General features: G+C 43.2%; 1 protein-coding gene across 4 annotated transcripts in view; it reads right to left on the minus strand.

Moving 5' to 3' along the window:
- RBPMS (RNA binding protein, mRNA processing factor) overlaps positions 1-15,099 on the minus strand; it is a 279,843-nt gene that overhangs the window by 37,282 nt on the left and 227,462 nt on the right. The window contains exon 7 of one of the 4 annotated variants that reach the window (XM_040324575.1): positions 3,896-4,033. The exons of the other annotated variants lie outside the window; for them this stretch is intronic. Within the exon in view, the coding sequence (XP_040180509.1) occupies positions 3,896-4,033 (138 nt within the window). The remainder of the gene's footprint in view (positions 1-3,895; positions 4,034-15,099) is intronic. 4 annotated transcript variants of the gene reach the window in all.

Genomic DNA, 15,099 nt, shown 5'->3' on the forward strand with positions numbered 1-15,099 from the left:
ATGGCCAAAACAATATGTTTTATAAATGTATTTAGTCAAATAAATATGGCATACTGCACATACATGTAGCGGCCTGCTCCTGTTAGGCTGGCGCTGCTTTAAATTTAGGGGGAAGTCTGAGAGTTAGTTGACTCAGACATGCATGATTTTGAGCAAATTTGGCCTCTGTTCCAGCCATGGCTGTGCTGTGAGTGACTACTATTGTTCGCCTGGGGTGTCGTTTCCACTCCAGGCCAAGGGTGGCAGCAGCTAGGTTAGGGTGATTTGGGTGTTCCCCCTCGGTAGCCAATCAGTGGTGGTTGGTCGTCCCGCTGTGCATGCTGGGGAGGGGTACTTAAGGGACAGACGTCATTGGACAGGGGTTGTCGATCCTGGTCTATCGTCCCAATACCCTGTGTGTGGCCCTCCTGGCCGGGGGTGCATGTTCCTGTAATCCTGGCTCCGGATTACGTTGGTCCGGGGTTATGATCTGTTGAGTAGGCCCAGTAAGCAGATTGGGTCTACGCTTTTAAGGGTGATCCTGTGCTGTCCATCCTGGAGGGAGGAGGCCGCTTGATGAAGGACCTATCTTGGAGAGGACCAAGCACGAAGCTGGTATCTCAGGAGAGGCCTTGAACTTCATCAAAGGATACACCATTTACTGAAAGGCTTGATGGTGTTTGCCTGTCAGTTCTAAGTTCTTCAAGAAGTTAATCTGTAGAGATCCGGGTGCTGAATCATGTGCTACGAGGATTTTGGACTGAAAATGTCTCCATCTGTGGGAAGGTCTGTGGCAGAGACTGTACCATATTCCGTGCGCCATTCCGGGTGCTAGGCTAGTGAGAGAAACCTATTCGGGTGTGCAATACCCACACTGGCTAGAGTGGCGACGAAAGCTGTGTTACTGGAAGCAGGAGTGTTTCCCGGTTAGAATATTGCACCTGAACCTATTTACCTGTAACCCTATCCACCTCTTCAATCACTTCTTTTATTTCTTTACCAAGTTCAGCAAATAAACCTTAGAAAAGGAAGTGTAAAGTGTGGACATTGAACTTTTTCAACTCTCATCCATTACCCTGGACGGTGAGGAAATAGAGGTAACATGCTGCCCGAAAATATCCAGCAGCTCCTTCGGGGGTAGTGCTACATACACATTTTTGTATTTTTAGTTTTAACCAGCAGATGGCACCTTATACTCCTTTTTATTTGTTTTCCAGGCTGTTCTTATCTACATTGCTGAAAAAAAGAGCTTAATAGCTCATAATCAAGCTAGAGCGCACAAGTGAATGAGTCACAGGAGGGACTAATTTTTCCTCCCTTCTTTCCCTGGCAGACATCTCCTTTGAGAATACTAGGTCCCTAAATGAATCTTTGGCTTCAATACATTCTGAATTTGAACTGGAACAAATATAGAGATTTTGAATTCTGACATGTTTCTGACACTCATTTGTAGTATGCTTGTCTCTGTGCTTTAAAGGTATTAAAGCCAGATAACTAGGAGGACCAGTAATGGCAGCCCATACTTTTCTCACAAATAATTATTTTAGATGGTTACTTCTAAAGTCTTTTTCAGAGGAACAGAGTAAGCAGCGCCTGCTTTGCTCTCTCTTTTGCTCTGTTGGTAAGACCCATCATGCTCTTTGAATCCTATATTATGGGCACACCCCGCTTTAAATGTTTATTTGTGACATAATTAGTAAGATATTAAACCTCAATTTAAAAAGTATAAGGGCCAGTACACACCAGAATGCGGTGCAGGAAACCCACGTTTCATGCAAGCTTCCCGTACCACGTTCAAAATTCACTGCACTTGCGATCTGCAGTGGGTGTCAGTACAATGCTAATGACACCCCCTATAGCAGTTCGCAAACACAGTGTGTTTGCCTGCACTGGATCACATTGTTTGGAAAGAAGTGCATGCACTACTTTTGCTGTGGCCGGCGCAATCTCATCCAATTCAAATGCATGGGCTGAAATCGCACTGCACCCGGATCTCATGTGAATGGCATAGGAATGCAAAGTGCGTTCAAGCACAATTCATTGTGTGAACCTACCTTAAACCTTAAAAAATGTAATAAAATTTACCCAAAACTAATATAGTTATAGCAGGCAAGAATACTAAAAACTATCACTGCTCAATGCTTAATATTGTTGTACAAATAACATTTCCAAGGGGAATAGCCCTATATGAATCTTATGTTCATATAGATTACCTGAGTTACTTCACCTTTTTTATAAATATTGTCCCCAGCCCAGAAAAATGAGCTAGCTCAGACAAGCACTTGGTTGTACATGACAGTGCCCTCTATTAATTTACCACTTAGAGGAATACAGAGATATAAATTGAGATAAATAGATAGAAAGAGAGTAAAATATACAGTATGCTAGTATTGCACTGTGGGATGTCTATACAAACATTCCACACCTAAAACTCTTTAGGTCTGTAAAAAATAGAAAGCAGTTGGTTCTGAAATATTGTGAGAATGAAAATAGGGCACACTGGCCTAGTGCATTATCCAACAAATGTATTAAAAGATAATAGAAAAACCATAAAGATGTCTACTCACAAACATAAGCATAAAAACTTGCTCATCGGGCCACATACATGGCTAATCTCCCACAAATTGCTTGGACTGCCAGACCTAGGGGAGGGTTCCTAGGCGAAACCCTACAGGCTGACGCGTTTCGAAATACCTTCTTCTTTAGAGCCTAGCTACAAATGGCTTAGTCAACTATATTTATACCCTGATAAAAAAACGTTAGTAATGTGCTAATACCAACTTTTGCTGCTGTTAGTATACAGTGTACAATGTGTACCAATGATACCAAATATACACCCAAAATAAGAGGTATCGATAAAAAGTGCAATGTGAAGCAAATATAATGACATCAAACCATTATGTGAAAAAAACAAACAAGAACAAACACAAAACATCCCCCCTATACACACACACACACACACACAGACCAGTTGCAATTGTGGCTTGGAATGAGAAGGAACAATCCTATAGTGTGCTGGGAGTTTCCACAGTGCTTGTTTAGCTCAGGCTGACGCTTTGATACTTCAAGGTGACACAGCTCATGGAAAAACAAAAAAAAAGGGATATGGTGCAATATAGTAGGTCAAAGGGAAAACATAGATGCGGTGATGCAATTACACTCACGGATCCCCTGATCAAAAATAGCTTCTAACTGCAGCCTCTAATGCCGCTCAGTGCGGCGATATCCTCATACGAACAGATGTCCGTCGATCGCATCACTGGGCATCACTTAGTCAGTCCAGTCTACTTAAAATGGACTACCAAGGCCAAGACTGTTTTCGTCACACAAGAAACCCAGAAGGCATGCTTGTCTAAGTGTTGTGTCTCTAGGACCAACACCCGACAAACTTTATGCTTCCAAAAGATACACATGGAAAGAACAATTACTTACAGTTGAGTATTCAATATTTATCCTGAGGAGAAGGTGACATAACTTCTTCCTCCATTAAGTAGGGTAGAGTTGGCTTATGAAAGTGAGGAGGATATAATAGGCTTGTGAACGATGTGGGTAGAATCTCTGCTCTGTCTCCATCCCACATGATTTTCTAGGGAAACTTATCCCTAGAGATTACAGGTGGTCAGTGATTTTTAGTAAAATAAATACTAAGATAGGAGGACGACTGATGGGATAAATATACTTGCGAAAAGTGATAAACCAGACCAAGAATTGGGAAAAATGTGTTTATTCAGCTTTTATCATAGCTCCTTTACAGAAGTATTTCCGAGTAAGAATTTGGAAAGATCATTATACAATCTACATACTGTACTTTCTAGGGCCTTGTTACAATATATTACACAATTGACATACTGTACTTCACTGTTTATTCAAAAAGACTACATAAAATAGTGAAATATACAGAAACAGTATTACCTACCATTTTATTTATTCCGCACATCGTGGAAAAGCATTGCCTACCCAGGTCTCTGCGTTCATGAGCATTTGTAGTAGACAGAACAGAAGGGGCAGCATTGCTTAGAATGGAGTAATGAAATGAGATGAGAGGCTGTGTTCTCTAGAAATAACAGAAGTGCAGGACAAATGCTGTGAAAACATACCAGTGTCAAATGATTTATGCTATGTAGTGGAAGTGTGGGAGACTGGATTAATAAAGCTGTATGTGGGAAGACTAGTGTGTTAAGAGAGGGTTAATGATGTTTAGCTTGAAGATGCTATTAGAGTGACTTATGCCCATCGTGATCATATGCCCATTATAAAATGCTAGAAGCTTTAAAATACTTGAATCAACAAAGATATCCTATGGAATAACATAAATAGGTTATTTATTAGGGCAAAGTGTTGTAGCACATGGGAGCCAATCAGAATTGTAATAAATTAACTCTTTAAAGCTGAGCTCCAGCCTAACAGCTAAACACACAATTAAAAAACAGCTCCCATACTGTTCATGGGAGCTGTTTTACGTACCAAAGGTTTTGTATTTCTGTCCTAAGATTTATATAGCCCAGACTTTTCTTTACTGTAGTTAAGTAGCATAGCTTGACAGTGAAGCAACAGCAACAGACCTATGAGACCATGTCTCTGCTCTCTTTTCCTGTCAGGATGTTGCTTGTCAGTACGTATTAGTCCAGGGCTTTTTTTCAGGGGGAACTTGGGGGAACTCAGTTCCATCACCTCTGGCTCTGACCCTTTGGTGCCTGCTCACCACAATCACTTGTAAACACAGAAGTCTGGTTTCTGTGTTTACAAGTGACAGCTCTGCACTCTGTGTATAACCCCCTGAACTCTACACTCTGTATGTAATGCAATCCTGGTATTTAATGCCCCTTTAAGACCTTTCTACTGTTTGTGAAATCTGAATGGGGTCGTGGTTGAGTTCCTGCACCTATTTTCTGAGAAAAAAACATATATACCATATTTATCACGGTATAACGCGCTCCCGCGTATACCGCGCACCCCTAAAGTTGCCCCGAATCCTGTGGAAAATTTTTTTTTTGTACTTACAGTTTTGGTGTCTTGCGCGACGTCCATCGGCGGCCTCGTCGGGTCCCGCGTTCGTCTGCGGCTTCGGGTATCCTCTTCGTCGGGTCCGGCGTCCTTCTGCGGCTTCGGGTGTCCTCTTCGTCGGGTCCGGCGTCCTTCTGCGGCTTCGGGTGTCCTCTTCATCGGGTCCGGCGTCCTTCTGCGGCGTTCTTGCGTCCTCCCTGCTCGTTTCCCGCGCCGAGTTTTGAATACTGCGCTGACATATACAGAGCGCAGTACACTCGTGTATTGTCGTCAATGCTCGGCAACTCTCGCGCTGACGTCCTGTACGTCCAGGACGTGAGCGCGGAAGGAGCCGAGACTGCCCGACTATACCCGAGTTTTCAGGGCAAAAAAGTGCGCGGTATACGCCGATAAATACGGTACTCAATACCATATTACTCAAAACTCACCTACACTCCCTGGGGACCCTCTAAAATTTGGGAGCCACACAACCATCATTGCAGAATTTCCTTAATACTGCTTGACACTTATTTCTTATGTAAAGACCATCCACCACATACCACCCATACACAGAAAAAGATGAACCCAGTCAAGTGACTCTGCAATGGTGGCTGTTTGAAAAGAAGACAGATGAGTAGACAATTTGGGGATTTGCTAGAAAACAAGGGAAGGAGTAGGGATTTTAATTGGTTTATCATAGATAGACTTATCAAATCATCACTGCCTTTGAACCCTATTTATTTAACCAGTTGTGGCCACCAGGTGCATTACACACCTGTAAAAACATAATGGAAGTACACAAGGCATGTGTTGTATGGCCTGTTCTTTTGTTTTATTGCTGCTCATTCTTTGCAATTGCTGGCAATTAATAACTGTCAAAATGACAGACAGAAATAACAGTGTAAATACAGAAACTGTAGATGCTGCGGCTGCTGTAAAAAAAAAAAAAACACCATTCGGAGGTTGTTACTAATAACCTGTTATTAAGGCCGCGTACACACGATCGGTCAAAACCGATGAAAACGGACTGAAGGACCGTTTTCATTGGTTCGAACCGATCGTGTGTGGGCCCCATTGGTCAGTTAACCTTCATTTGAAAAAAATGAGAACTTGCTTTAAAATTTAACCGATGGACGCCTAACCGATAGGTAAAAACCGATCGTTAGTATGCAAAAGCATCGGTTAAAAACCCGCGCATGCTCAGAATCAAGTCGACGCATGCTTGGAAGCATTGAACTTTGTTTTTTTCAGCACGTTGTTGTGTTTTACATCACCGCGTTCTGACACGATCGGTTATTTAACCCATGGTGTGTAGGCACATCAGACCATCAGTCAGCTTCATCGGTTAACCGATGAGAACGGTCCTTCGGACCGTTCTCATCGGATGGGATGATCGTGTGTACGCGGCCTAACACTTTGTTTTCACTAATCAGCCATAAATATCTCCTTTTTCCCCTTCTCCCCTTTTTCCTGCTGATTTTTTTTTTCTATTTTTCTAACCATATATTTACACTTTTTTGTTTATATTAATTTTGTTTGTGAATTTTTTTACCGTCACAATTTGCAATGCTTTGTACCAGAATCATAATTTTTGTGTTGTTTTAAATGGGACAAAGGCTATAAAAAAATACATTCTATCATTTTTAAATTGTACTTTTTTTTACTTTTTTAACTAAATATTTGCGAATGTGTGCAACTAAACCCCTGTTTTTACAGCACTGTTAGACAGGTGAATTCGCTTGGTTGCTGATTGGTTGGTAAGTTGAGCTTAGAAATTCTCTGTGTTTTTTGATATGTGTTCGCCCCTGCTCCTTGCTTTGAAGACCAGTTATAGGTAGGGGCAGTGACTGTTGTTTTTTGTATTGTTGTCATTGTGGTCAGGCAACGCACTAGCACCTTTGCTGCCATTGTGCAATGTGCTGGGTGTTTAGTGTGCATCTGCTCCTTTAAGGAGGGTTGGGCTCCCTCCAGTCATCTGCCCTTCATCTACCCATCAGCATACATGTGCTTCCACTGAGGAGACTCTTTACATTTTAGAGTTGGGGTCTGCAGTACACAGGGAGCCTTGACGGGGCCTGCAACTTACGCATGTATTTGCAAATGCGTGCAACTAAACCCCTGTTTTTAACGCACTGCTAGACAGGTGAATTCGGTTGGTTGCTGATTGGTTGGTAAGTTGAGCTTGGAAGATCTGTATGTTTTTTGACATGCGTTCGCCCCTTACAGTTCTCCTTGCGGTGTTAGGTATATATAGGTTATAGTTATAGCTATAGGTAGGGGCAGTGACTGTTTTTTTTTTTTTCTCTTGGCAGCCTAGTTTTCGTCTTGTCTTTTCATCAATTTTCGAGGGATGTCCATTTCTTAGTAATGTCCCTGTTGTGCCATATTTTCTCCACTTAATGATGACTGTCTTTACTGTGTTCCATGGTATATCTAATGCCTTGGAAATTCTTTTGTACCCTTCTCCTGACTGATGCCTTTTAACAATGAGATCCCTCTGATGCTTTGGAAGCTCTCTGCGGACCATAGCTTTTCCTGTAGGATGCGGCTAAGAATATATCAAGAAAGACCTACTAGAACAGCTGAACTTTATTTGGGGTTAATCAGAGGCACTTTAAATGATGGCAGGTGTGTACTTACTCCTATTTAACATCAGTGTGAATGTGATTGCTTAATTATGAACACAGCTACATCACCAGTCATAAGAGGGTGTGCACACTTATGCAACCACATTATTTGTTTATTTTTATTTTTAACCCCCCCAAAAAAAGAATTTCAATTGAGTTGTACAGTTTATAGCTCACATTTCGCCCTGGTTCACACTGGGCTGCGGGAGTGAAGCCGTGCGAGTTCAGCTGAACTCGCACGATTTCACTCCCGCCGGCAGTCCCGATTTCGGCCGCGATTTAAGAGACATCTGTGCAGGTTTCTGCACAGATGTCTATGTAAATCGCGGCCCGAAATCGCAAAAAGTAGTACAAGAACTACTTTTTGAAATCGGTGCAGCGCCGCAGATGCGGCGTCGCACCGATTAGGACGGCGCCATTGCCGACAATTGGCGGCATTTGAGATGCGATTTCACATGTGAAATCGCATCTCAAATCGAATGAAATCGCACCCAGTGTGAACCTGGGCTAAAGGTGGAAAAAGTTCTGAAATCATTTATCGTTGTCTCATTTATTTACATCACAGAAACCTGACATTTTAATAGGGTTGTGTAGACTTTTTATATACACTGTGTGTATGTATATACAGTACAGACCAAAAGTTTGGACACACCTTCTCATTCAAAGAGTTTTCTTTATTTTCATGACTATGAAAATTGTAGATTCACACTGAAGGCATCAAAACTATGAATTAACACATGTGGAATTATACATAACAAAAAATTGTGAAACAACTGAAAATATATTTCATATTGTAGGTTCTTCAAAGTAGCCACCTTTTGCAGCAGACACATCTCTAGAACTGTTAAGAGGAGAATGTGTGAATCAGGCCTTCATGGTAGAATATCTGCTAGGAAACCATTGCTAAAGAAAGGCAACAAGCAGAAGTGACTTGTTTGGGCTAAAGAACACAAGGAATGGACATTAGACCAGTGGAAAGCTGTGCTTTGGTCTGATGAGTCCAAACTTGAGATCTTTGGTTCCAACCCTGTGTGTTTGTGCGATGCAGAAAAGGTGAATGGATGGACTCTACATGCCTGGTTCCCACCGTGAAGCATGGAGGAGGAGGTGTGATGGTGTGGGGGTGCTTTGCTGGTGAAACTGTTGGGGATTTAATCAAAATTGAACCAGCATGGCTACCACAGCATCTTGCAGCGGCATGCTATTCCATCCGGTTTGCGTTTAGTTGGACCATCATTTATTTTTCAACAGGACAATGACCCCAAACACACCTCCAGGCTGTGTAAGGGCTATTTGACTGATGGGGTGCTGTGCCAGGTGACTACCTCTTGAAGCTCATCAAGTGTGCCAAGCAGTAATCAAAGCAAAAGGTGGCTACTTTGAAGAACCTAGAATATGAAATATATTTTCAGTTGTTTCACAATTTTTTGTTATGTATAATTCCACATGTGTAATTCATAGTTTTGATGCCTTCAGTGTGAATCTACAATTTTCATAGTCATGAAAATAAAGAAAACTCTTTGAATGAGAAGGTGTGTCCAAACTTTTGGTCTGTACTGTATATATATATATATATATATATATGCATATATATAAAAAAAATATCAATTTTTTTTTTTTTTACCACAACAAAGAAAAAGCAGAAGGGAGTTTTATGGGCACAGATCAGCGCATGATCACACAGCCTATGCAATGTTAAACATTTTAATCATGAGCTCTGCCTATGACAGACATGAACTCTGTGAACTTTGAAAAAAACGTATAACTCTGGTCATCACAAAAATCATGTGATTGAGGCTTATATAGCCAGTGTTATATGTTACTGCAGGTATACCCAAACATCTTCTAAGTTATCAATGTGAAACAGGATGGTATGTAAAGGCCTTTCATCCTGCTCACTGAACCGCAGCATACTTAGCAGGAGTGCTGACACAATGTTCTCAGGCAAATGAAGGACATCTTCATCTTTCACGTGCTGTCAGGTGCATGAATGAGCCTTTATGATAGGAGGCCTGTGTGATCAATTAGTAACTATCTCCCTCTAATCATGGAATTTACCTAGGCATCTGATGAAAAGCATAAGTGATCAGTACTGGAGCTGGGAACATGCTCTCTGAGAGAATTAACTTGGCCTGTTTTGACAAGTATGTGGGATGTATACTGTAGAGGCAATACCATACCATCTGTCCTGGATTTGTAATCCACAAACCTTTCTAAGCCAGACATGAAAAACAGAACACAAGTCCATGTGTCCATTGTACATACCTTTAAAATGTTTTTAAAATATTATTATTTAATGAGGAGCTATTTTTAAAACCGAAAATTTGGCACTGCGCTGACAAGCCATTCACCTCTGCAGCTACAGGTTCGGATCCCGGTCTCATCTACATGTGAATTGAGTTTGTGGTCTCAGCCCGGCTCCCGGTGGGTGTGCTATGCGAGGTAAGCCTGCGCTTAGTACGCCCACCCCCCCTCCCGCAAAAACCACCACACTTACACGCACTCGAAATTGGGTTAACATGCACGCACTTTGACCACGCGGTCTCTAAAAAGAGAGGCGAAGGGCTAACGAGGCTGGTTGAGCGGGCTAGATCCTCTCACTCCCTTATAGGGAGTCCCTCTGCCCCGTTGGGCTTCAAAGCGGAGCAGGTAGGGCGGGCTGTGTGGTAGGACCCCCTCACACACCCACCATTGCCACCCGGGGCATGGAGAAAGGTGGCAAATTGCCTCTGGGGGAGGCCTGCCTACTCCCAACTCCTGCAGTACGGCTCCTCTCTCGAGTACACGCACAAAATACACTTTAAAAAAAAACAAAAAACGAAAATTTGCTAAATAGTTAAAGCGGGAGTTCACCCATAATTTTTTTTTTACCCGTAGATGGATGCTCATTTTGTCTAGGGGAATCGGCTAGTTGTTTTAAAATCCGAGCAGTACTTACCGTTGTAGAGAGCGATCTTCTCCGCCGCTTCCGGTATGGGTCTTCAGGAGCGGGCGTTCCTTCTTGATTGACAGGCTTCCGACGGTCGCATCCATCGCGTCACGAGTAGCCGAAAGAAGCCGAACGTCGGTGCGGCTCTATACTGCGCCTGCGCACCGACGTTCGGCTACTTTCGGAAAATCGTGACGAGATGGATGCGAGCGTCGGAAGCCTGTCGGAAGACTGTCAATCAAAATAGGAACGCCCAGTGCCGCAGCCCATACCCGGAAGCGGCGGAGAAGATCGCTCTCTACAACGGTAAGTACAGCTTCGATTTTAAAACAATTAGCCGATTCCCCTAGACAAATTGAGCAGGAATCTAAGGGTAAAACATGGTATTTCCGGGTGAACCTCCACTTTAAACATACAACATTGTACATATGCTAGTAAAAAATACATCCAAAAAATGGTAAAAAACAACATACATGCAGAAATGGCATGTTTTTTAGACAGCATGTTTTTGTAAATGCCTCTTTTATTTTTTCTGAAAAATAAACTCACCAAATGCCCAGATCTTTTATGATAAAAGGGCACAGGTCACAGAATTCCTATTGTACACCAAACAATCCAACATCAGTAAGGGTTTAGACACTCATCTTAGATATGTAAGCAGGTGTTAGTACCCCTTCTGGTAAGGTCCCTCCCCTGGGTGGAGTTGGGGGGGAGGAGTACTGTATCTTTATATAAGCTGGTGTGGGAGGAGTCTTGGTCTAAGGAGTAATGGGAACAGACTACCCCAATATACACTATATAAGTCTGTAGTCTGTGAAGGAGAGTACCCTTCGGGGTAGGCTGTAGAGAGTCTGGGGGAGAACAACTTATGGGGGAGCAGCATTGAAGAGTGTTGGAGAGCTGCCCAAATATTCAGTGTTCATGTGTTTCTTCACTGTGGTAAACTGTACTTCTGGATATAGAGCTACGGAGGTGAAGAATATGATGTACAGATCCATTGACTTGTTGCTGTTACAGTAAAAAATTTCTTAAAAGGCTATACTTGTGGTCATTCCACTATTCTTGTAGGTGGACCTTGGGCCAGGAGAGTGTGAGTAACCAAAAAGGCAGAGTTTCTCCCTATTCTGGTGTGTGCGAACCCTATCATCTGAGCATAGAGAAGCCCTGGCCACCTTGGCGAGAGCTGCCAGCGAATTAGGGCTGCCAACAGTTATTGCTCATTATTCCAGTAAGGCAGCATAAGCACCCAAAAAGTGTAGTACAGTGGAATCTTGGATTACGAGAAAAATCCCTTCGTGGAGAATGCTTGTAATTCAAAGCACTCACATATCAAAACGAGTTTCCCCATAGAGGTCAATGGAAACCGTTTTCATCGGTTCACCGCTGAAGCAGACTGATGGTCTGATGTGCCTACACACCATCAGTTCAAAAACCGATCGAGTCCAACGCGGTGACGTAAAACACAACGACATGCAGAGAAAAATTAAGTTCAATGCTTCCAAGCATGCGTCGACTCTGAGCATGCGCGGGTTTGGAACCGATGCTTTTACGTATTAACCGTCGGTTTTGACCGATCGGTTAGGCGTCCATCGGATCAATTTTAAAGCAAGTTCTCAATTTTGCGACCAAAGAATAACGGACCGATGGGGCCTACTCACGGTCGATTTCCGAGTGTCTTCGAATGATTGTGAGTATTTCCGAACGGCTCCGAACCGTTCGGAGTGTCAACGGCGTCCCTGCACCCCTGGCCAAATGCGGTAATGCACACCGCCGAGGCTTGAATCCTGCCCGTTTTGCGAGACAACACTCGCAAACCGAGTCAGGATTTTTTTTAAAGTTGCTTGTCTTTCAAAACGCTCGTTAATCGCGTTACTCGTAAAACCAAGGTTCCACTGTATTTGTATTTAAAAATACATATTAAAATCTATAATATTTTCTATTATAAAGGTGCTAATTTACACTCTATATACTCACTTTGCCATTTGCCTAATGACATCACCTATTCTATGTGATGCGTCTGGACTTCTTCAGGGCACAGAGGAGCTGACATAACCATAGAAACCTTCTGTTATTAGCTTTCACAATACCAAAGAAATAATTTGTACTGTATGTGTCACGTAAGCTACATAACAATAAAAAAATGTTGTCTTGCATATCTCCCCAATTTATAGCAATTCTTTGTTTACAGACCAATTTAACCACTTCCATACAGGGCACTTATACACCTTCCCGCCCAGACCAATTTTTAGCTTTCAGCGCTGTTGCACTTTGAATGACAATTGCGCGGTCATGCTACACTGTACCCAAACTAAATTTTTATAATGTACCCACAAATAGAGCTTTCTTTTGGTGGTATTTTATCACCTCTGGGATTTTTATTTTCTGCAAAAAGAAATTAAAAAATTACCGAAAATTTGGAGAAAAAATGTATTTTTTTGTTTCTGTTATAAAACATTGTAAATAAGTACGTTTTCTCCTTCACTGACGGGCACTGATGGGCACCGATGAGGTGGCACTGATGTGGTGGCATTGATGGGCACTGATAGGCGGCACGGATAGGCGGCATTGATGGGCATGGATAGGCGGCACGGATGGGCACGGATAGGCGGCACAGATGGGCATGGATAGACAGCACGGATGTGCACGGATAGGCGGCACGGATGGGCACTGATAGGCAGCACGGATAGGCGGCATGGATGGGCACTGATAGGTGGCACGGATGGGCATAGATGGGCACTGATAGGTGTCACTATCGTATGTGTTGTACTAATGGATGCCAATCAGTGCCAAACAATGCCTGCCAAACAGTGATGCCCATTGTGGGCACTGATTGACATCCATTGCGGGCACTGATTGGCATCCATTATTTGTGTCATTGTCATCCCTGGTGGTCTAGGGTTGCATACCTGTGTTTTGGTTTTGCATCCCTGGTGGTCTAGTGGCATCCCTGTTGGTCCAGTGGGCATCCCTGGTGGTCCAGTGGGCATCCTCGGGGGGGCTGTGCTGATAATTCGATCAGCACAAACCCCCCTGTCAGAGGAGCAGCCGATCGGCTCTCCTCTACTCGCGTCTGACAGACGCAAATGAGGAAAAGCCGATTACCGGCTTTTCCTGTTTACATCGTGATCAGCTGTTATTGGACACGGCTGATCACGTGGTAAAGAGTCTCCGTGAGAGACTCTTTACCTAGATCGGTGTTGCGGGGTGTCAGACTGACACCCTGCAACAAAGATCACCGCGATGCGCGCCCCCGGGGGCGCGCAGCGGCTCAATATCCTGAGGACATCATATGACGTCCACTCAGGATATTGAAACCACTTTGCCGACATCAATCTGCCATTGGCGGGCGGCAAGTGGTTAAAACCGGTTCCCAGTACTCCAACACCAAGACATTCACCTAATAGTGAATACTGATTTGTGTGATGCTTTTTCTGACTGTTAGAAAATGTTAGAAGTCAAAACTAGCATACAGTGAGAGGAAAAAAAGTATTTGATCCCTTGCTGATTTTGTACGTTTGCCCACTGACATAGAAATTATCAATTATAATTTTAATGGTAGTTTTTTTTTTAACGGTGAGAGACAGAATAACAACAACAATATCCAGAAAAATGCATTTCAAAAAAGTTATAAATTGATTTTCATTTAATGAGTGAAATAAGTATTTGATCCCCTGTCAGCCCGGGGTTCACACACAGACATTGCATGTATTTTGCACACGCACTGCGGGGCCAATCATGTGCAATGTTTGTGCAATGCCAGTTCAGCCATACAGTTTGTATGGCTGAACTCGCATTGAATTCACAGGAAAATAGTGTAGGGACGTTCTGTTCCCTGCACTGGAATCAGATCACATGGGTGTTCTCGCCCATGTGATCCGATTCCTGTGCGAGTTTACGGTTCACACTGCAATCTGTGAACCAATCTGGGTGTGCCATTAATATAGTATTGGCACCCGCAGCGGTTCGCAGAGGGCAGTGTGAACTGCTTGCGGGAGAGATACGATGCAGAACCCTAATGCTTTAATCGCACTGGTTCCTGCATCGTTACAGTGTGAACTCAGGCTTAATCAGCAAGATTTCTGGCTCCCATGTGTCTTTTATACAGGTAACAAGCTGAAGATTAGGAGCACTCTCTCAAAGGGAGTGCTCCTAATCTCAGCTTGTTACCTGTATAAAAGACACCTCTCCACAGAAGCAATCAATCAGATTACAATCTCTCCACCATGGCCAATACCAAAGAGCTGTCCAAGGATGTCAGGGACAAGATTGTAGACCTACACAAGGCTGGAATGGGCTATAAGACCATCGCCTAGCAGTTTGGTGAGAGGGTGACAACAGTTGGTGCGATTATTTGCAAATGGAAGAATTAAAACAGCTGTCAATCTCCCGCATTCTGGGGCTCCATGCAAGATCTCACCTTGTGGAGTTTCAATGATCACGAATACGGTGAGGAATCAGCCAAGAACTACATGGGAGAATCCTGTCAATGATCTCAAGGCAGCTGGAACCAAAGCCCCCAAGAAAGCAACTGATAACACACTACGCCAGAAAAGACTGAAATACTGCAGCACCCTCAAGGTC

The sequence above is a fragment of the Rana temporaria genome, chromosome 1 (assembly GCF_905171775.1).
Source record: "Rana temporaria chromosome 1, aRanTem1.1, whole genome shotgun sequence".
Lineage (NCBI taxonomy): Eukaryota > Metazoa > Chordata > Amphibia > Anura > Ranidae > Rana > Rana temporaria.